Source organism: Stigmatopora nigra, chromosome 1 (assembly GCF_051989575.1).
Source record: "Stigmatopora nigra isolate UIUO_SnigA chromosome 1, RoL_Snig_1.1, whole genome shotgun sequence".
Taxonomy (NCBI): Eukaryota; Metazoa; Chordata; class Actinopteri; order Syngnathiformes; family Syngnathidae; genus Stigmatopora; species Stigmatopora nigra.
Window position 1 is genome coordinate 15880556 of NC_135508.1, and position 23547 is coordinate 15904102.

The 23547-nt window shown below is 40.5% G+C and overlaps 2 protein-coding genes across 13 annotated transcripts in view; one reads left to right on the top strand and one right to left on the bottom strand.

The window, feature by feature from the left end:
- Positions 1–974: 974 nt before the first annotated feature.
- Positions 975–2291, top strand: LOC144200269 (rhodopsin). Its single transcript, XM_077722345.1, has one exon. The coding sequence runs from the start codon at positions 1078–1080 to the stop codon at positions 2140–2142; it is 1065 nt and encodes a 354-aa protein (XP_077578471.1). The 5' UTR covers positions 975–1077; the 3' UTR covers positions 2143–2291.
- Positions 2292–4990: 2699 nt separating this feature from the next.
- Positions 4991–23547, bottom strand: part of LOC144200340 (membrane-associated guanylate kinase, WW and PDZ domain-containing protein 1-like) — a 76995-nt gene continuing 58438 nt past the window's right edge. For 9 of the 12 annotated variants that reach the window (XM_077723016.1, XM_077722939.1, XM_077722865.1 and 6 more), the window contains 10 exons: positions 21317–21572; positions 19190–19281; positions 18479–18674; positions 17506–17808; positions 14140–14343; positions 13239–13326; positions 13109–13163; positions 12186–12326; positions 11958–12096; positions 4991–7011 (listed from right to left, as the gene is read on the bottom strand). In XM_077723016.1, the coding sequence (XP_077579142.1) occupies positions 5924–7011; positions 11958–12096; positions 12186–12326; positions 13109–13163; positions 13239–13326; positions 14140–14343; positions 17506–17808; positions 18479–18674; positions 19190–19281; positions 21317–21572 (2562 nt within the window). In that variant the 3' untranslated portion in view covers positions 4991–5923. Of the gene's footprint in view, positions 7012–9212; positions 9305–11957; positions 12097–12185; positions 12327–13108; positions 13164–13238; positions 13327–14139; positions 14344–17505; positions 17809–18478; positions 18675–19189; positions 19282–21316; positions 21573–23547 lie in introns of all 12 variants that reach the window. The other 3 variants (XM_077723333.1, XM_077723255.1, XM_077722716.1) reach the window with 2 other exon arrangements.

A 23547-nucleotide genomic window follows, 5' to 3' on the forward strand; every position in this document is an offset into this window, starting at 1 on the left:
TCAAGACTACCAAGGTATATTCTAGAGAGATGTATACTGCCCAAAGTGAAAAAACTCTCAGTCACAGATTTTACATGGATTTTGCAACAGGATAATGACCTAAAACAGTCCCAGCCATGGCTAAAAGCTGACCTTCGATGAGTTCAGACCTCAATCTGAGGAAGAAACTGAAACACAACGTCTGGATTTGAGACAAGAGACAGTGTTTGCTTATGATGAGTTGGGCAAACATTCCTGCTCACAAGTGTATTGAGGGTAAGAAAGGTAGCCTTTGATTGCAGTGATTGCTTCAAAATGTTAGGCGCCAATTAAATTAGGCACAGCATCATTATCCTCACAGCTCTGGGGTCCTGGGTTCAAATCAAGGTCATGTCCATGTGTGTGGAGTTTGCATATTCTCCTGTGTGGGTTTTCTCAACGTACTTCAGTTTCCTCCCACATTAAAAAGACATGCATAGTAGGATGATTGGACACTGTAAATTGCCCTTAGGTATGGGTATGAGTGTGAATGGTTGTCCGTCTCCTTGTGCTCTGTGCCCGACGGGCCACCGATTCAGGGTGGCCCCCGCCTCTGGCCCGAAGTCAGCTGGAATAGGCTCCAGCACCTCCCGCATTCTAATGAGGATAAAGTGGTTCAGAAAATGAGATGAGAGATTATTAAGTTAAATTTTAAAGTCACATCAAAGCTGTTGTTCAATTCTGCATTTGAGCATCTCATGGGCAGTTTTCAGTTCATCAGCCTGAGCAAAACACTACTCGCGCCGAGGTGGTGAACATCATGACAAACATTTGCTGCTGCCGTTCTTCGAGTTCTTAGAAGAACGAGCGAGAGTAAGATCTTAATATGTTGATGAGTGGTCACTTCTGTTTGCAGTGATGGCTGGATTAGATATTAAATGTGGCCTAAATCACATTGTGCTGACGGCTTTGCCAAGCGATAATCCAAGGTGCGGCTTTTAAAAGGCCGAGCGCAGCCACCGGGTCCAATTGTATCAAGGTCCCCCTCAAGTCAATCGCGTTCCTGAACAGCCAGAAGAACCACCACCCAAGGGCTGATCGCGACCGCCAACTGCAACCATGAACGGCACAGAGGGACCTTACTTCTACATCCCCATGGTTAACACCACGGGGGTTGTCCGGAGTCCTTATGAATACCCTCAGTACTACCTTGTCAACCCGGCAGCCTACGCCGCTCTGGGCGCCTACATGTTTTTCCTCATCCTGTTGGGCTTCCCCATCAACTTCCTCACCCTCTACGTCACCATCGAACACAAGAAGCTGCGGACCCCTCTAAACTACATCCTGTTGAATCTGGCGGTGGCTAACCTCTTCATGGTGTTCGGCGGTTTCACCACCACCATGTACACCTCCATGCATGGCTACTTTGTGCTGGGCCGCCTGGGCTGCAATCTGGAAGGATTCTTCGCAACCCTTGGTGGTGAAATCGCCCTCTGGTCCCTGGTTGTCCTGGCTATTGAGAGATGGGTGGTGGTCTGCAAGCCCATCAGCAACTTCCGTTTCGGAGAGAACCACGCTATTATGGGTCTGTCCTTCACCTGGTTAATGGCTTCCGCTTGCGCCGTGCCCCCCCTCGTAGGCTGGTCCCGTTACATCCCCGAAGGCATGCAGTGCTCCTGCGGAGTCGACTACTACACCCGGGCCGAGGGCTTCAACAACGAGTCTTTTGTGGTCTACATGTTCGTCTGCCACTTCCTCACTCCCCTGATCATCGTGGGCTTCTGCTACGGCCGCTTGCTCTGCGCCGTCAAGGAGGCCGCCGCCGCCCAGCAAGAGTCCGAGACCACCCAGAGGGCCGAGAGGGAGGTCACCCGCATGGTTGTGCTCATGGTCGTCGCTTTCCTGGTATGTTGGGTTCCCTATGCTGGTGTGGCCTGGTGGATCTTCACACATCAGGGTGCCGAGTTTGGACCAGTCTTCATGACCATCCCGGCGTTCTTCGCCAAGAGCTCGTCCATCTACAACCCCATGATCTACATCTGCATGAACAAGCAGTTCCGCCACTGCATGATCACCACCTTGTGCTGCGGGAAGAACCCCTTCGAAGAGGAGGAGGGCGCTTCCACCACTGCCTCCAAAACCGAAGCCTCCTCCGTTTCTTCCAGCTCTGTCTCCCCCGCATAAAAGGCCCGCCCATTTCCATAACACCACCTACTACCCAAGAAGAAGAGTTCTCCTCCCCTGGGGACACGACTAAAGTCTCATGTCTACTGAAACAACTTCATTTTTTGTATTTTTACAAACATAAAGACAGTTGCGGGAAGATCAGCCCATTACAGAGTTGTTCCTGTATGTACAGAACATCCAACAAAACTATCTATGAGATCGTTTTCCCCTAGAATGTGGGAAAACTATGTTCATTGGTAACAGTTGGATCTTATATGATACTGGCTTATCTTTGAGTGTAGAGGCATGTAATCAAGGCAACGTAAAATTAAACGCACTTTGCAAATGAATTCATCTTTTTGTTTTACTTACAGTTGCAATGAAGGTGCACAAATGACCAATATCAATGGAATGTATTCATGTCATTTCCCATTTCAGGAGGCCGCTTATGCCAATTGTATCAATTGCATTTGGAGTCGGTTATTGGCACGTTTGCAACAGGTCATCTTGGAATTAGAATTTGTTCCAGGTGGGCGATGACGGTATTATTTATGGTTAATCCTAATATAATAAAAAACCTCAATACAATTTAGCACATCAGAATTAAGGGCGCACAAAGAGATTAAGGATGGAACTAAAACTATTAGGCTTATTATCTCATTCAATGACATTGAAAGTGACAAACACAAATGGGATGGCTAGCGTTGAGTCTAGTAATCAAGTTTAACCAATCCCATTTGACAATGGTCAACGGCAACCTTTATGTTAATAATAGAAACTCCTAAAAAAAATCGAAATGTAAAATTTAACCTGATTAATGAAAATGCAGTTGCTCTGTCGTGATATGATTCATTCTTGATTGAGCTGTCTACCATTCTGCTGCATTATGACCTTCACATGTTGGCATGGCAACCACCGTAGAAGCGAATTTGTCCTCGAATACTGATGTGGCCTGGAGGCTTTCTATTCCCTTTTAAAAAAAAAATTAGATACTGAATATCAGAAAATACTAATTCCTAATAATTACAGTAATTTATATAAAATATATGTACTGTATGGCGAGAATTGTAGTATCTCTAAACAGTTTAATTTTTAAAAGTATCAGATAAAGGAGTGTGATTTACACTGTCAGGGTTTTAGTTTCAGTTTCTTATACAATGAAGTATGAACTTGGCCTTGCTATTAAAGAATGCTTTGCTTACCATTAGAAACGCGAATATTATTATTATCATACTTGCTTACAATGCTTTGCTTCTGAAAGTCTTGTTTAGTCCAAACAAAGAGGTGCCAAGAATTGTCTCATTGCGAATTTGACGGGGGGCATCTGATAGTGAATTTTAGTCGTGGGTTAATGAGTAATACTTTTAGAGAGTGGGAAAAGTAACTTCATTTTTGGACTATTAGCCCACCCCACATATTTAAACAATAGTAAGTTAAGAATACCTTAAAGAAATGAGTGAAAATGTCAGAAAACGAGTATGAAAAGATTCCTCTGCGAACTTGTATGGAAAACTTTATTTTGATAATAAAAATAGCATTCACAGACTTCTTTTGATAGCTACATATACAGTGTAATCCATTTCAAGGAAATAAGCTGGATAAATCCACATCTACTTGTACTTAGACTAATGTTATGTATAGCTTCATGGATCAAATAAAGCTATGAACAATGTAATATTTATATATGCATAGTTTTATATAAAAAAAAATCCCATATACATGTACTGCTCTTATCAACACATACACAGTCTGGAGCACATTGCAAGAAAGAATGCTTGAAGAACACAGACTGCGTACAAGTGCTTTATAATACAAAGGCAGGCTAAGATTCAAACAGACAAACAGCTTCCGATCGACCATTTAATCTTTCATTCGAAAAGGTCTTTACAAACCTGATCCAGAGTAAATTAACATAGTTCCCAAAAATCATCAGGTCCATCCAAAGATAAAAACACTATCACATTCCTCACAGCTGAGGTTTATCATAAATTTCTCTTTTGTACATGGAAAAAGGCAACATTTTCATTCCTTCACAGGTTCCCAATAATCACATCGGAAAAATCTTTACAGGAGAGGGCCAAGAGGTCAACATGATAAACGGATTGTTTTTCTTTTTCTTCAGTACCAACCATGATCATGTATTAAAGAATAAAATCATGCTTTATCTGGAAAACAGAACCACATAGAATCCGGTTTTGCTAAGATGTAACCAAGGTCAAGGCAGGACGACATTAGGGCAAGTCGAGTCGATATATTAGCGAAATTATTCTTGCCAAGGTGGTAAGATTTTGCGATGAGCTGACGTGACGCCAGACGACTACAGGAAGATCGCCCCCGCACCAAGAATAGGAAACGTTTAATGTCTAATGTAGGGCACCCATTTCTAGTGTTCTCGAGAGGTCCAAGTTAACAGGTGAAGCAGACAAAGCATGATATTGACTTATTCACTTATGCTTACTCGCCCTTCATTGCCTTTTGTTCGAAATGAAGTCAACTTAAACTTTTTGAGACCTGTCTTTGCCTCAAAGAAATATAATACAAGCACTCTTTTCAGTAGCCTATGCATTTGAGGTGAGATAAAAACAAACAGACAAGAAACACATTGTAAAGCAGCAGTCCAACTGCAGTGGGGTGAGAGAGTGGCTCAGCTTGGCAGATTGTTCCTCTCTTGTACTGTGTTATATATCATAGCAACTGCGTTAGATCTCGGTCAAAGTGTCAACACACTGTTTTTAGTCAAAAGGGGCTGATGTATTGTAATTTAAAAAAGCAGCTGCGGTTTGCTTTAGGAATTCGTCACAACGGTAAAGTGTTGTAATGTAATTTGATGATTGGATAACAGTTTGCGCTGACCAAATTGCATTGCCAATTGGAAATAATTATGGGTTCTATTATTATGCTGATGATATTCCAATGTTTTAATATTGTTCATTTTCCCCATTTCTAACAAGTTCTAAGACCATAGCCACATGCAAACTGGGAATTTGTCCATTTGTTTATATAAAAAAAAAATCAAATAAAATCTGCAGTGAGCTCACCCTAACCTAACCAAGTATGGACATGGATCATGACAATGACTGTTGCCTGAAATTGTGGACGCTTTAATGTTTAGCTCCGCCACTGATTACAGCATATCGGTAGCCACGACATTTTTAGTTTGGGAACATGGGTGTTTTCCGAAGGACACATTTTTAAAAAAGTGACACAAAATTCGCAAAGCATGCTTTTCCAACACGTATCCTTAAGATTGAACCCAACACACTCGATATGTGTCAAATAGAATAAAAACAGCAATCAGATGCTTGAAAGAAATACATTATTTATAAAATCAACACTCTTCTTTAGCTCCATTTCTGCAAATTTGAACACCACCCAAAATGTGATTTTCACAGTTATTGTAAGCCGTTGGTGAATTGTGCTCTCTTTTGTTCATTGAAAATAATCAAGGGTCAAAATGTGATATAAATAATCATTAAAAAAGCACAATTGGAAGCATGTCTGGTGCTGTGTGGGAGGGAACAAACCATTTAGAATCAGCAATGCAGACAAAAAAAGCAAAATCACCGATTTCATATGCAGGCACATACAATACTTCTATAATAGTACAACAACCTATTATTCGCAACGTAACAATGACAAAACAACCAGTGTGAGTGGATGGGATTGTACTCCTGCTGTTAGAGGATTCTCTAGACGGGACCACAACAAGTTCAGCCAATAAAAAAACCATCAGGGTTTTCATCAATCCAATTCCAGTGTATGGTAGACATTTTGTATAAGGGGGAAAGTTCACGCCGCTTTAGATGCTGAGGTCTTTGGGGCTTTCTTTGTACAGCTTTCTCTTGGGCTCAGGGAGCTGCTTCGGGCTTTGGCAAACTGCATTATTGTTGTGGCCGGTTGTCTTGTATGCAGCATTTTTGTGTGCGGCATTGTTCTTCATCATGCTATAGTAGTCCTTGAGTCCTGGTCCTGCTGCATAGTTCTGCTCGTCCCGGCTGTAGCTGCTGTCAGGGGAAGAGTCCCTCTCCGCTCTGTATCGTCTTTCTGGTGTTCCGTTTGTCCCGTGGTGTTCTGAGGAAGAGTCTCGCAACAGATTGCCGTTCTTGCTGCCGGATCCATCGTACTTGCGGCCCCTGGAAAGAGATGAGGAGTTGCTGCCGTTGTTGTCGGAGCGCTCTGGGGTGACGGCCCCTCTGACTTGTACGCTCAACGGCGAGTCCTTGAGGAGCCGTCTTTGATACAACTTGCGTTCGGGGGTAACCGCGAGGAAGCCTCCGTCGTCGTACTCTCTCTCGGGCGTTCGATCCCGTTGCGCCCGCTCTGCCCTACGGTCCATCGACTTGGCCCGCCTACGGTCAGGGGAGGCGGCGCGTTTTCGCGTGGGTGAGCGATCGAGGGAACCGCGGCGTTGTGCGCGAAACCTCCCATCTAATGTCGAGCTGCTGTTTGACAGCCCTTGATCTCTGAATTTCTGCGCCGTTGCGGCCTTCTTCCCAGAGTTGTCCTTCCTCAGAGTCTTTAGAAGCTTGGAAATACCGCTTTCAGAATCAGACTTTTTGACTTTGCGCCCTCTGGTTTTCTGGCCACTGCTACCGTTGCTCTTGTCCGGGGACGGCTGTCGGGGAGTATTGTGACTGCGATTGTTAGTCCAGGTGTGGTGAAAGTGAGGGTCAAAAGCTCGGCCTTGATATTCCATCCCATCTGAGCCCACCCCGTGCCTGTTCCTGTCTCGGCCGCGCCCAGCCTCCTCCTGGCGTGATGGTTTGTGAAGGTCTGGTGGATAACTGGACTCCAATGAAGTGTGATATCGGCTGTTGGGTGGCAGCGTTCTCACTTCCGAAGTGTTTTGTGGCCCGAGTGTGGGAGGGTACCCGTCATGGCCGCCGTCTGAAGGAAAGGATGAAAAAAGATGGTTCAAAAGAATGAGAGACCGTCTGTGTGCATGTTTGGTAAGCCGCAGTGAAATGGCAGAACCACTGGGTGGTGATTTAAAGCAACTCATGCAAACGTGCTCAGTGGCCTGAAGCTTTTAGCCTCCCTGGCAAAAATGATGGAATCGCCGGTCTTGGTGGGTGTTCACCAATGTTACTAAAATTGTACAAAAAAAAAAGAAAAAAGAAAATGCAGAGGCGTGATATAACTTTTGCCATTTCAATTGCCTTCATTTTTTTTTACTAAACAGTAAATGAAATCAAGAGAATCATTTGTGGTAGTCAGTAATAGTTCATTTCTCATATGAAGCAGCAGGGAAAAAAATCTCAGTGATTAAACAAACATTCAACAATTTATTATACAGACGCTCCCCTACTTACGAACGAATTAGGTTCCGAGCGCTTGTTCATAAGTTGAAAGTGATCATAAATTGAAATTGTTCAAATTTAAGTTGATTTAGTGCTATATCTTGTATTATAATTTATGTTTAAGGCCTATATTAGTATATTGAAGGTTTATATAGGTGCATTTGTATGTTTAAGGCTTGTATAAGTAACCAGCATTGGTTTGTACTGAAAAAAACATGTAATAAAATGGAGAGAATACATATAGTACTGTATACATACATCAGAGAGAGAGAGAGAGATTTACGAGAAACTGCCCGAAAGAAGCTATCTAATGACGATTGCACAGTTTTCTTCTTTTTTTTCATCATAAATGCGGTAGCACTGTATGGCATCATTCAATTGATTTGCAACCTTTCCGCAATGTTCAATATTTGGGTCTTGCTGCTCGATCTTTCTGTTTAGAAATGGTACTGACGGTCGAACGATTCAAGTTGTATTCCCATGCAACGCACAACAAACTTCTTTATTATTGCCACTTTGGTTTCAAATGAAATGGCTTGCCTCTTCCTTGCACCTCCCTCACTAGAAGCCTTTCGCTTTTCACCAACCATATTGAATAATGGATGCACGAGATATTTAATGATAGAAATGAAAAAGATTCTGTGCGCATTGGAGATACGTCATGCACTTCCTCACTCCAACGAACTGGGCAGAGGAAGGTGGATACTGGGTGAGCTGAGTTCTCACAGCGACAGGCGTCGTTATTAGCGGCGGAAAGAAGCACTACTCGGAAAAAGGTGTGCAATTCAAAATTGAAATTACGAACATTTTTCGACATAAACGCAATTTGCAGACACGTTCGTATGTACCGTTTGTTCATAAGTTGAATGTTCGTAAGTAGGGGAGCGTCTGTATATTGTTTATTTCATTACCTTTGTCTTTTCGAAAAGCTTAATGTCTTTGAGCTATGAACTTAATGATTGTCTTGTTCTAACGCCCCCCCCCCCCAACCCTAAATTTCCCATACTGCTTGATTTGAACACGTTACTATTAGTGATTATACCACAAAAAGTTATTTAGTGTGTGTTCTAAAGCCTGAGAGTTGTCACTGGGAAAGACTTTAGTTTTGTGTCATAGCCAATGGGAAAACAACTTTACCACGCCAACTAAAAAAAATAAAAAAATACTTGACTTTAGTTTTGTGTCAGGGCAGTGATATGCCCCCCCCCCCCCCCCCCTCTCTTTACAGGAGCCAAACAACTGAATGAACATCATCCAAAACCGGCAATGACAATTTTTTGGCCGGGGCTAATCTTTTTCACAAAAATACATGGAGAGTCGCACTGAAGTTATGCTTCGCTTCAAAACATTTTGCCTCTGGGGCTGCGGGTGAAACACAAGGTGACTTCGGCAACAAGAGCAGGTGAACATCGGCAAGTGTGGGGCTGGGTTATCAATGACATCGCAGGCACCTGAGAAAGCATTCAAAAGAATATAGTGATGTTTATCACTGGGATCAATAAACTAAAAGAAAAAAGGGGGTTTAGAAAGATTATCCAGGTTTCTATGGCAGCAGCACATGATGAGTGGTGGCGTTAAGTTAGTCCTGGTCCTTTCCACATGTGCGTATTTAGATGTGGAAAGTAGGATTCAGGCACAAAAGGGCAGAAAGCACTTTGTCAAAACATCAATGCAAGTACACACAAAAAAAGGATGCAGGTCGGGATGAGCTGAAGGAAAGAGGTGGGAAGAATTCAAAAGTGATGACATGTTTGGGGAGTGTGTCGTGACAGACTTCTGGCTACAAACCGTGGTCTGATTTTGGCCCATTAGGTAGAAACAGGGCTCTCCCATCTTGTCATTCCTCATTGTACCAACAGCGAGATGTGGAGCCATCATCGCTGGAGAAGAGGAAGAGCCCAGGTACAAGAGAAAGGTCACAGAAAGAGGAAGAGGAGAGTAGAAAACAAATAAAAAAGACGAGGCAGATTCACATTTGAGAATAAGCAATAGAACTCAACTTTACACGCTATCAAAAGAGGCAAAAAATGCACCCAAACATTAAGCTAGAGAAACAATCCATCAATAGAAGCAACAGCTCTTAGACATGATTAATACAGGTATAAATCGTGAACTCACCAAATGATAAATGGTATCAATCATTTAACACATTTTTCTGGCCAACAATTTTGTCATTATGGCGAATTTATAGAAAGTTGTGTGATGTCAAATAGATTTAAGATTTAGTTGTTATAAATGTCTATTTTGATAGTTACAGGAAAACAAGAATGACTAGACACCAGTAGCAGAACTTATTCCGGAAATTGTAAGCATTAATAATAATTCCAGACAAGCTCTGTGGTGTGTGTATATAGTACCATTGTGTGAAAGAAAATTAGACAAAGTATTGAAGTATACAGAATTCCTGCAATGGAAAAAAAATAATGTTAAACTAAGGATATCGTGATCACATATTTTTGCACCCGAGTTCGAGTTCCCTGATTTTAAGGATCTGCCGAAACAAAGTCTGATTCGCTCGGCCACGTATTAAGGATAAAAACAAAACCCAGAATGTATCCTTATTTCTTAAACCTTGTATATTATATTCAAGATGATATTCTAGGCTTAATGTTTTAGCTGTAAAATTGAATTCCAACCAAAACCCAGAAATAAATTGCATAAATAATTTTCTTTAGTTAATCTTTTTTTCCTCCTGCAATCTGCGAATATTTTCGGTTTAAATTTGCCAAGAAGAAATAAAAAAAAATACTATCAAGCTGTTTAGTGATATGTTCACTAATATTGATTAACCCTGAGAGAAAGCAGCCCCTCCTCCTAGAACACAACTGCCCTCTAGTGTGTAATCATGGACTGATCACGACAATTTCTACCATCAAATCAAAATTGTCATCTCTCCGTTTCACTGGGGTCTATCGGTGCCACGTAAAAACTGGGGCAGCGTTTGAAATCCGCACTTTCGAGTAATATTGACGGCAGCGATTTATGTGAAACAGTATATTTTTGTCTATATTCATGTCTAAAATGTCTTTTTCTGTGTCTGTATTCTCACCCTCTTGCTACTGTGACAATGAAATTTCCTGAATACGGGATGAATAAAGTTATCTAATCTATTATAATATTTTTGAATGCACTTTTAAGAAGCCCAGTGATCACACCAACATAATTGTAGGACCCGAGTAAAGAATTCTTTTAGCACTGTTACACTATTATTAGATAGCGTCGCCACATTTTCTAATCTAATACGGTTATAAATGTGCTGGTCAACAAACTTGTAGCTGTAAAAAGTGCTGCCCAGGGTAAGTGAAAAATCAGCACTAGCTAGTCAAGAGGGGCTATTGAAAGCCTATCTATTACTAACTTTTGCAGTTCATTTATTTTATCTATGTGATCATTTTTATTTGGCTTCGAATTGATAGCTGGTTGCCGGCTATCAGGTGCAACCCAGTCAAGCGTAGTCTCCACAGGCACAGTTACAGATAGGACTCAGGAGCAAGCTTCAAAAGGGTCTTGAAGCAGTGGCGCTCTGCCTGACATTCCAGATAAGCCCACCAGTTGAATTGCATGGAGCCAGTTGATCTGAGGCGCACATAAACTGTAGTCCAGCCAATCGCAGCCCATGAGAAAACGAACAATCATTCACACACCCGCTCATACCTAGGGGCAAATTAGATTGTCGAACCAGCCTACCATGCATATTTTTGGAATGTGGGAATGTGGGAGGAAACTGGAGTACCCAGAGAAAACCCACACAATCCCAGGGAGAACATGCAAACACCACATAGGTGAACCGACCTGGATTTGAACCCAGGACCCCAGAACTATGAGGCCGACACGCACTTATCGGCCAGGCCGCCCATTTGTCACTCTAACATGATAATATATTTCAATCTTATGTTAGAAATAGCCTGCGTGTATACTTCCTCTTTAGCTAATTTCCAGTTATATTGTGTATTGTAAAACACAAATAGCTTTGTATTTTTTCGGTTTTGGATTATTTTGTTAAACTGTAAACCCTTTTTTTAGAATAAAAATCATTTTTTAATCATTCCGTCATTTCGGAAACCGCTTATCCTCACAAGGGTAGCCGAGGGTGCTCGGGCATATCCCAGCTAACGATGATCACCAGGCAGGGGACAACCAGAATCGGTGGCCAGCCAATCGTAGGGCACCAAGAGACAACCATTCATGCTCATGTTCATACCTTGGGGCAATTTAAACTGTTCAACCAGCCTAAAAGGCATGTTTCTGGAAACTGGAGTGTCCAGAGAAAACCCACACAACCCCAGGGAGAGCATGCAAAGTCCACACAGTGAGGACCCACCTGGGATCAAACCCTCAACCCCAGAACTATGAGGCCTACGTGCCACTCGTTCACTGACGATGAAGGTATTATCTAGCCATTTTAATCACTTGGTTAAATAAACTAAATAGACACGTTTCAGTTGGAGATTGTGACCTTGAATCAATGTTCTCTCACTGGCATTCATAGACTATAACAAATACCTAAGAAGAGCTGAGCAAATGTAAACCTACCATACTCAGGTACAGATCCATCCCCACGTTTCAGGACAAGACGTGCCCATCGCCCTCCATTTTTGATCAGCTCAATGGCACGCGAATGCTTCATGTTTTTTGTGCTCTCGCCATTAATTTCCAGGATTTCGTCTCCCACCTAGAACAAATTATCATGCTCATTGTGAGCAGTGAAACGTAAATGGTATGAAAAGTAATAGTAGTCTGATTTTTTAAAATATTTCATACCCGCATCTTGCCATTCCTGATAGCCGCTCCGTCCTCTGCAAGTCTCAACACATAAAGGTCCATATTGTACTCCCGCCCTCCTCTCAAGCTAAAACCAAAACCTTTGCTGTCACGTTCGAGGTCCACTGAGTAGAACTCGTCCTGCAAATGAAAAGGATCGGTTAGAGCAGCATGTGAAATAGTCAGTGAAATTCTGTGGCCAGGCATAATCAATCTTCATCATCCTGACTTGTCACTGGAGCTTATATATTGGGACCGTATTGTAACTAGAGACATATTTCACATTGAATTAGCATAATTTGTACCATAATTTTGAACACTACCCCCTAAACCCTTTACAATTGATAAAACTATATCAATTTTGTATAAAACATGTATGCAAGCATACAAAAAGAGAAAAAAACATCAGAAAATATCATTAAAATGAATAAGAAATGCAAAGGCATTTTCACACAGGGTGGAATTGTGAGAGGCAGCTCAGTAAACATGCGAATGTAAATGCACAATTTAATCATTTTAGATTATGTTATGCACACTCAGAAACTCTGGGAAAAGGGAGGCTAAAAGACACATGAATCAGGAACTCATCGCTAGCTGGAGCTGATCAGATTTGTTCAAGTGAATGAGAAGCCAGCGAGTTGTTGTGAAATGGCCAATAGGAAAGCAACTTTACCACGACAATTAAAAAAAAACGGATAGAGGGAGTGTATTTACATTACGGGGACGCTTGGTTTTGTGACTTGGATTGTTTTTGTTCTTGGAACAAAAATTTGCCCAAAAATATTCGGAACCTGAATATTTCACATGTAGAAGCACTGTATTTATTTTGTAAAATGTATGGAATGTAAAATGCTTATTTAATTATCATTGTGCAACAAGGAGATTTGATGAATTTTTCAATTCTTATTAATATTCAATCTTACCTGTGAAGTTTGTGTTGGTGGAGGAGGAGGAATTCCTTTCGACTTGGAATTATTCCTTCAAAAACGAGAGCACAATGTTCTGTGTTTAGAAGAAAACAAATGCAACTATAAATATTACATGTGCATCTACCGAGACTCCTTGGATTGCTGAGAAGTGTGTGTGGTGGTGATAGTAGCTATCTTCTCAGCATTGGTCAGCAGAGAAGCATTGGAAGACTCTGGGAAAAAAAATACATATATTTAAATCTAATAATAAACACGTATGTAGTCCACAGACTCTATATGAATATTTCTGGGGAATGCTTTAAATAAAAGGGATCTCAAATGTAATGTTAACTTGGTAATGCTACGAATTTTGATGCAGATTACTTGTTGTAGACATGGAGAAGATATTAAGATATAGTTTTTTTCTCATGGGTTTCCTCTGTGGAAATTTAAGGAGAGCAAAGGATAAACAAAATAAAGTTGAGGTAATTGGATTGGAAATACTAGTGGAAAAGAAAAAAAATGAATTGCTCCAACAATTGGTCCAAAAAAGCCAGTCTTTGGTTGATTTATGTGAACTAAGTGGATACTGGTGTCCATTTTGCGTTATGTTTTAAACACCCGGAAAAACTACCACAAGTTTTCAGTCGTCAGCAGTGACCCAGATACAACGAAAAGCAAGTTAAAAAGGAATTTGATAGGAGATACAGCATGACTCCTTCTTGTGACTGGCTTCAAGTTTCCCCCAGATCATTCTCAGACACAAAAAATGCTATGCTGAATAGATGAAATGTAGCGATAATTTTTGTTGCCATTTCAAAAAGGTTTATACAAGTAGGAAAGTTAGTCCTGCTGCTGCCATCTTGCAGCAAATCAGACCCATATTGATATAAAAACCCAGGCTCAAACTGGGATGAAATGTACTTTTGCCATTCTAGAACACCAGGTTTGGCCTTTCTTTCCCTACAAACCATAAATAAGTTATTATACTGTATGTGCCAGTTTATGATGACACAGCCAAGTGAGGTTGCGAATGTCCATCTTACCATCACCGGGGATGATCCTGAGCGAGACCGTGTTTCCGGCTTCCTTGATCAGGTTGACGATGTCCGAGTGGGACTTGTTGGTGATGGAGCAGCTATTCACAGCTAGGATGCGATCGCCGACTTTCAGCTTACCGCAGCGATCTGCCGGGCTGCCTTCGATGATGCGTCCTATTTTGTGGGGCATGGCCACACATGCATTTCCAGCTTTTATGTTGGAATGTTTTATTGGGTATGATGAATTGGTTGATTGGATTTATTGATTTAGGGGAAAATAGGACAGAAGGAGACAGGAAAAATGTATTAATCATTCCTAATCATTTTACCCCAATTTAGTCACAGAAAGCAAAAGTTCAGCATATTAAAATCTTTTCACATGCAAATTAAAAGTATTCAGCAGAGACAAACATTGAGGCATTTTCTGTGATGAGCAAATCAATGCACTTTGGCAATAATCAACTAGTATTTCACAGGTGTCGAACAAGGCCTGCTAAATTACATGATATGATTCGACATTAACTTGATGATTTAAAAAGCTTTTATATAGTGTTCAGGGAATATTTATTTTTTTTCCCACTTTTGAATTTTAAAAAATCCCTTGTTCTGTGAATTTAATAAAACATTAAACAACTTTTACTGAAGATAAGAAATTGATGTTTTGCATTTTATATTTTAAATAATACAATATTTTTTCATTTAAAGGTATAAATGATAGAAAAATAAAATGTGCTGTTGAGTGGCAAATAACAACAATGCCCCCTTAATGAATTGACTATCACAATAGTTTGATTACTAATCATGGCAGCTCTAGTTGGTGACACAATTGCCTTACGGTGGTAACAACTTCAAAGTGGCCCCAAACAATTATGAGTTCGACACCCCCACGTGATGGACATAGACAATCCCATTCAACCCAAGTATAAGTGACGCACTTTTTTATGATGAACCAGAGGTCAAAGAGATTAGCTTTAGCACTATTGAGAAAAGATGAAAATGTAAAAACGAGTTAAGAGTATATTTCAAAAGCTTAGAAATGAAACCAGTCCTAAGGTCAAAGTAAACAGAAGACAGATGCTTTAAAACTAAGTGACAGCAATCAATTTGACACAGAAACAGCTTATCGACCCAGGATATCGTCTGTCATTCCAACACACTCACTGCTTGAGTTCTTGCCACAAGTCTCCGGACAAATATAATTTTTTTACTACGTCTATATGTATTACATCCTTCAACTCTGTTACTCCCATTCTTCTGTTATAATTGAAAACTACATCTTGTTTCCGTACCGTCCAAATAGCGAGATACGAGGCCTTAACAGGTACACAGAATTTAAAATACCCTACACTAAGCCAAAAAACAGAACCCTGATCTCAAGGTGAGCAAAGGAGAGAGTGATGGCCCTATATAGACTACACAAACAGTTGCATGATATACAAGCAAGTGAATTTACCTATACTTTGATTTCAATAACTCTTGATTCAATCAATTATTCATTCATTCATTCATTCATTCATTCATTCATTCATTCATTCATTCATTCATTCATTCATTCATTCATTCATTCATTCATTCATTCATTCATTCATTCATTCATTCATTCATTCATTCATTCATTCATTCATTCATTCATTCATTCATTCATTCATTCATTCATTCATTCATTCATTCATTCATTCATTCATTCATTCATTCATTCATTCATTCATTCATTCATTCATTCATTCATTCATTCATTCATTCATTCATTCATTCATTCATTCATTCATTCATTCATTCATTCATTCATTCATTCATTCATTCATTCATTCATTCATTCATTCATTCATTCATTCATTCATTCATTCATTCATTCATTCATTCATTCATTCATTCATTCATTCATTCATTCATTCATTCATTCATTCAACTTCGATACATCAAATCCGTGTAAGGGTTACACAGAGGATTTCAGGCAAAAGGCAGTTTAAACCCTAGACTGGTCACAAGTCAGCCATAGGGCACACAGGGAGTCAGAGGACCATTCAAACTCACAATCATACTGTCTCCAGCGGGAATCTAGCCCGCACCCGCCGTCACCGAAGTCAGGCGAGTGATCCCTACACCATCAGGCGGCTCTCCAGACTCGTATTTTTCAAAATACATATTTCACTTTTGATCCCCAAGTTGAAATCTATTGGGGATGTGTGAAGCGGGATTCACAGCAGATCAAGGTCCATTTACTTCTTACTCCCCCAAAGTATCAAAGAACGGGAAAAACAAGCAAATCCAGATGCTTTAAAGCTGGGGTCTTTACACTTTTTTGCAACACGATCTACTTTTGAAGGAGCCATCTTACCATGATCTACCTTTGTTTTCCAGGCCACCAAAAAAGCTCAGCTGTTATGTATATTGCTATCCTAAAGAAGTGACCAAATTGAAATGATCTATTCTACTCATATTTATTAAAAAAAATATTGAGGACTCACACAACTTATGTTGATGTATGTTGCATAACCACAAATGTACGATTCAATGTTGTTTGCATTGCGTTACATTTGTATGTGCATTCTTTGCGCGGGGCCGAATTGAAGCATGGTTGCGGCAAGCATTTTAACAAGCAGCTGTGATAGGTTGTATATGTTAGAAGAGGCTGTTGGCACCCCACTTAATAGCCTGATAGCTAAGCACCTTTGATTATTGTGATTGTACTGGTTACTGACACAATTGAATGTAGCGGCGAGGTCGGGTTTAGGGATGATGCTTGCGATAAAACCATCGGAATGAACGCTGCTGCTGACAGTGATATCTAAATCCCTAAATTCACAATAGCAGGTTTGTGACCTTGCTATTAAGTGCATCCCAACCACCTCATGGTGTTCACAAAAGAATGCAAGCTGGTGAGGAAAATGACTCATTAGTGCAGAAGGGGTTTTGCTGAATTAAGCAAGTGTGCCTCTGGAAAAAAGTAGCTTTGAGACCCAAATATTGCAGCTTTGAAGTAACTGGGGCACAATGATGATTAATCACTGAGAAAAGTAGGGATTTTCGGAAAGATGCAAAATTTGTTTCGACAAATCAAAGTCAAATTGAATTGGAAAGTTTCATCAGCGCCAACCCATATATGTGTATTAGAGAAGTGTCAAACTCACGGGCCACATTGTGGTTATTTCCAAGGGGCATTATTTCTTCCAACTAGGGCTGCTACTTTTAAATTGATGACTAATCAATACACCAGACTTTGCAAATAGCAAATGTCCACATTTTCAGAAACAATTTCATGAAATGCAACAAAATCCAATGCTGTTTAAATGGCACTTCATTAAGATGAGTGAATTTAAGAAGAATTTAAGACCCAGCTTAGACCCCGTAAATAGCCTCTCGTTCACTCACCAAAGGTGGTTCCGGCATCAGGCCTGGAAACTGACGACACGATGACAAAACCGAAGCCTTCGTTTTCTCCGCGTTGGATCTCCACGTCGTACGGCTGCAGAGAGGCGGGAACCACAGCACTACCGCTGCCGCCCCCTCCACCACTTCCAATGCCACTGGTAGACCCGCTTCCCGAGCTGACCGTGTTGAGAGAGTTCTGACTTCCTTGGGGGGTCCGTTTGCCTTCCGTCAAGCTAGGTGCTTGGGTGCTGCTATGGTGGGAGGAGGCGGGCGATGGCGGCACGTCACCTTCCCCTTTTGATACTGGTGATGAGGACAGTAAAGTCATTTTAAGGTTGGAGGACTTTCTAATCCAACCCTTCAACTTTTAATAATCCACATACAAAATAACATTTCCCCTACATCTCCAAAACATGCAAGGCAGGCTGGTTGAACACTACCAATTTCCGTAGCTATGTGTGTGCGTTTCTCGTTGTTTATTCCCATTGTGGTTTGGGATTGGGTGGCAAGCAGTGTAGCAAAACCAATGTTTTGAAGGGCTTAGTTGCAGCTTGGCTAAGTGCCAATGGTGACAAAAATTGGTGAAATCTGCTACATAGTGTGTATGCGTAAATAAAATTGAGCATTGAAATGCAGATTGTGCAACTGAGCAAGAGTTAGCTGAATGGTTAAAGCCAATCAGTTAATGAACCAGATTTCAACCCAAAGTGCTGCCCTTCTTTTTTTTAAATTTCACTGAAGCTGTGAATAGCCGGAAGGGCCATAGTAATTCAGTACTAACAAACCAAGGAGAACTAAAATGCCCGACTGATGGGTCATATCTTGCAAAACTCAAATTGAGGTACCAGTGTCCTGCGAGTGAAAAATGCTTTTTCTTGGTAAACCCTTTTAATGGATGTCAACAACTCGCAGATTGTTGCTATTTGAGGCAAGGCTCGGTTGAGAAGATTTCTCTGTACTTGTAAATGCCCACCTGGGAATCCAGGGGACTTCCTTCTGACTGTGAGGTTAACATGACCCTGCTTGGCTGCCTGCTGCATGAGCTGCACCACCAACTGGTGAGATTTTCCCACCACTGCCGTGCCATCCACGCAGATTAGCTCATCGCCTGACCGCAGCCGTCCATCCTCATCTGCCGCGCCATACTTCACAATGTGACCTATGTAAATCTACAACAACACAGATGCATTGAAATGTACTGCTTTAGCGTACGATACTTCAAATGAATGTTGCACCGATGCCATTCGTTCCGATTCAAACGCTGTTACCACACCAATACCATGTTTTTGGGGAAAAAGGGACATTTACTAGTGATAATTTACGTTCAAGGAAATGTGATAAGTACTTCTTTGTTATGGTTGTGTGTGTAGTAGTGGTCATGTTGGGTGCGATGACCAGCATTTGGAAAATAGATTTCAATTTGCGCAGCATCGGCAAGTTATGTCCTTGTACTCACAAATATTGTTGATGTCATTTTACTAGTACTAGATACTAGTATCTGTATCGGTGCAACACTACTTCAAATACACAGTACATGGACGGCATTGTAGTGGCGGATTGGTAGCGTCTGTATTGGTATTACATAACTTTAAATACAGAGTACTTTAAGTCAACTTCATCATCATACAAAATAGATTAATTACTGCATTATATTGATAAAACATACATAAAGAACAATACTTACAGGCTCTCCTGGTTCATTTCCCCCAAGGATACGGAAACCAAAACCTGTATCTTTTCGCCAAAGGAAAATATCCTGTTCCTGGTAATCTGGCACTGAAATACAAAGAGAAGCCAAATGTGAAACTGTAGCGAAAGCACTAATTTTTTATACCTGCAAAAAAATTAAAAAAAAACCATGCAAGGTTTTCTTAATCTGCACTAGATTCTATTTACCTTTGCTAGGAAAATTCTAGCATTAAAGAGGTTAAGCACAGGTCTGTATGAACTATAAACACACTGACAGAATTGGGCCTCTTTGAGAATCTTTGTCTTTTTCTTTTTCTAGTGCGTGTTTTCTTTTTCCATGCTACACATATGAGTGTAGATCTTCTCTAGGGGTTATCAAATACATACACTAATCAGGCCTATCTTAAAGCAGGCATTTCTGGGCCCAGTTAATATTTAATCAGCAGCAGTCCTAGATTCCATGGGCTGCCATTATTATTAACCACCCCTGCACCACATAACAGAGAGTTCACGTCTATTGGCAACAAGATAACACAGCAGATGTTTGATGAATGAGGGGCTAAGCGAATAATGCAATCACATCAAATGGATGTGCTAATCATCGACTCCAAATGAGGGAAAACGTGAAAAGGGGACACACTTTGTCTGTGGCCTTTTAATCCTACAAATCTCTTGAAGTTTTTATATATGTATACACTGTATATGTCGTACAATTGTCGGAAATCTTATGTAGAATTTTCACCAGATTCACGTAGTCACAACATGCATCTCGCTTACTCATAAGCATTGTAATATGGCAAAAGATAATGCTGCACAAAATGGGAGCCCCCGAAATGAATGGAATTGAAAGAATTGATCTGTTTATGTAGTTTGCAAAAAATGCAATAAGAATCAAAATGCTGTTCAGATATTTGTGCTGCAGGGAGGGCTCAAAAAGTCACTCGGTTTTGTCTTCACGGTGAGGAATCTAACCAAAATGTCTTTACCTTATTATTATGTTATTGGTGGATGAATCAGAAAGAAATGGTAGGTATATTATAGTGATGCATGCGCTTTAATTCTCAGAACCAGATTTAATTTTATCCATTTGTCTCGGGGCTGAATAATTAATTGCAGATTGATTAATTGAAGACAGGGGCATTGTGTCTAAATGTATTGTTGCACTTTAAAAAGTTGAACCAAGAAGACAAACACTATTACACACAATATCCATTTTTAAACACCTGGTGGCAGGCTTTAAAGATTACTCTTTTTGTTCTTCTTGTTCTTGTTGTGGACAATATCTAAAATTGGTAATCCATTATTTGTAGATGTCTTGGAATTAATTAAGTTTGATAGGGTTGCTACCTCCAAGCCTGATTGTGGTTTGAGGCTGATAAATTAATTGTGGATTCGTAGAATGTAATTTTGCAAAACATTTGATTGCATGTGTTCTGTCGGAAGTATAATACTTTAAGAAGATGGTCATAATTTGATGAACTTTTTCAAGAATTGATTACTGTCTTCCAAAGTACTCCTTGCTGTGAAGTGAATTGTGTCGACTTTACTTGGCAAACACAGCAGTTGTAACTCAAAAATCAATTGGGGTCACTCATATTTCAAATCAGTACTGTAATAAAAATTGAATCTAACTGTTAACTGCCGTCTCTAAACAAGAAACATTAAAAAAATGGTATTAAAATTCAATCGATACAAGAGCAATGTTTTGTTGTAATTTATCCAACAGTATTTGCAAAAAGCTCATTATTAGATGCCATTATATTTCACAAATGTACTTAATCCATTTGCTGCTATTGACGATCATAAGACATCTAATTCAAATCCTCATTCAAATGAATGGGAAATCTTCAGCTTTCAATGGCAGTGAATGCGAGATTATTCTTGACAAAGATTTTTTCGAAAACGTATAATAGTTCATACACCGCACAAGCACCCAAACGCAAAGCCTACACCGATTCCAATGCAAGTGGTTGTGTTTCAAGGACCCACTCTTCACCACTAATGTAAATCTGCCACGATTCATCCTGCAATAATTTGTCAAGACCGCATCAAACACAAATCACCCATAGAGCTTTAATACAGCACTTAAATATCATAAATATTAACACTCAGCGCTACTCACATCTGCTCTCGTACATGCTCCTTGATTGCGCCCAGATTTTAAAGGGGTCTGGCTTCTTCTGGAGGGTGAGAGTTCCATCTGTAGGGTCGTGGGGGGGCAAGCCTGGCAGCGGATGAGTGGGGGCGGCGGGAGTGGGTAGTACGGCCTCGCTAGGCATAGTCGAGGGCGCGTGGTTAGGAGAGTCCGTGTGGGTGCTGCGATGGCTGCAAACGCTGTGTTGGGAGCTGCTCTGGCTGTCCTTCCTTTCTAACTGGTGCTGAATGCATAATAAAAGGGTGAGAGGATGGGGGAGACGTGTGGGTATAAAGGAGTAGAAGATGGGGGCAGAGGGCAAAGTGATAAGTGCGTCATTTTCAGAGTGAAGATTCAGCAGTGGAAAAACATTCAAGGTTTTTTCTTTTGTGGCATCAGCAGTATGCATCTTTCGCTCAGAATTTTTTGCAATTGAGAAGACTTGGTTGCCATGGTTGCAAGACAAAAACAGTTGAAATTGTGAGAAAGTATTTCTTTTGAATGTACCCATTTTGGGACTGAAAAATCAAGGCTGATCTGAATTTTAAATGCTTAAGTCAAAGACATTGAATTAAAAGCAATATGCTATTTCTAAAGCTGGTAATTGAAATAATGAAAAAGTATCTATTTGACATTTTCACTATATTACTATATATTTATTATTGTCCCGTCACCATTGAAGGTAATTGATGTCCAATCCATTTTGATTATTGTTGCAAGTGGGGTTTTTAACCTGTTGCATGTTATAGATGGCTACGGATTTCCAATCCATTTGAACCACCGAATTAAAAATCAAAGTAAATTTGCCATTCCTCCTGTTAATTGTAAATGGATCAGAATAAAATTAAATTCATTCATTTATTTTCTGTACCGCTTATCCTCACAAGGGGTGCTACAGCCTATCCCACCCACTGAGGCCTTTTAATCCGGCCCGCCGACGTTGTCAAAATGTTTTTTTCCCCAAGATGGCGCCTTCGCGCGGAAGCCATTGGCAGTAGCTCTGTCCACTCTTATTTGTTTTTCGTTTTTTACAGCCCCTCTATCTTTTTTTAAATTACATTTTAATATTTCTTAATACATTCCTTTTTACTTTAATAAGTCTAAGTTTGTGTTTCATATGTACTGTTAACGGATGCTGTTTTTTATATGTATCGTATCTTGTGCTGACCCGGCCCATCTGTCAAATTTTTAAAGTCAATGTGGCCCCCGGGCCGAAAAGTTTGCCCACCCATGGTCTAAGGTCTGATGGATTGATTGCAGATTGTGCAATTTCAATGTCTTTGGCTACTAGTGATAAACGAATTTAGATTTGCAGCATAATTGCAGCTTTTTTCCCAACTATCACAGCACTTACTCTGACTAGATTTACCTGGGCTGGCAGTAAATGAGGGATTGGCTTGACCGTCTCATTATCCTATATTATTTCTTAACATTCTGATTCAGCAAAAGGCCAACATTTCTCAAGAGGGGAATTAATAGAGATTTTTTTAAACATATTCTTAAATGTCATCCACTTTCTTAGAATTACCTAACTGGATTATTCGCAATTAATTAAACAACGAACCTATTGTCATATTCTCCGGTACCTAGAGACGAGGGCTCAACCGTGTAGCTAGTTGATAAAATGAGGCAAGGGACTTTCTTTTGTTTTTAGCTTGACTTCATGCTTGATGGGTTGAGAAGGCACAACCGTTGTTGTGTATGGGAGTTTACGTTCAGCATCTTTTCGATTCCAAACAGCAACGGTTTTGTGGCGACACAATGGCGCACATGGCGTGACATTTTTCTGGCATATTAAAGAGGGGAGGAGTGGTTTTGTGGCCTTTCCTCTACGGAAAAGTAATACAAAAGGACAGTCAGGCAAAAAGCAGTGGCGCCCTGTCATCATTGGCCAACGTGCCACGTGAGCACGCTTGATAACCCTTTGAAAAAATAATCCTAATCCAAATGTCCCAAGGGTAGGTGCTCTTAATTCTAATCTTTTTCTTCCATTAAATTGTGCGGATTGAACCGAGGGCAAACCGTATACGTATGTCCAGAGGAAATACCTTTGCAGTTACTTTCCTGGGGTTTATTAAGGTGACAATCATTTACACCAGCACTGGTATCGCTTCTGCTCTATATTGATTTATTTTATTATTAGATTGGAGTAGGAGTAGTAAAAATGGGGAGTTGCTTGGTCTCGTTTAGGTCGGACTACGTTATAGGCCTTTCATTTA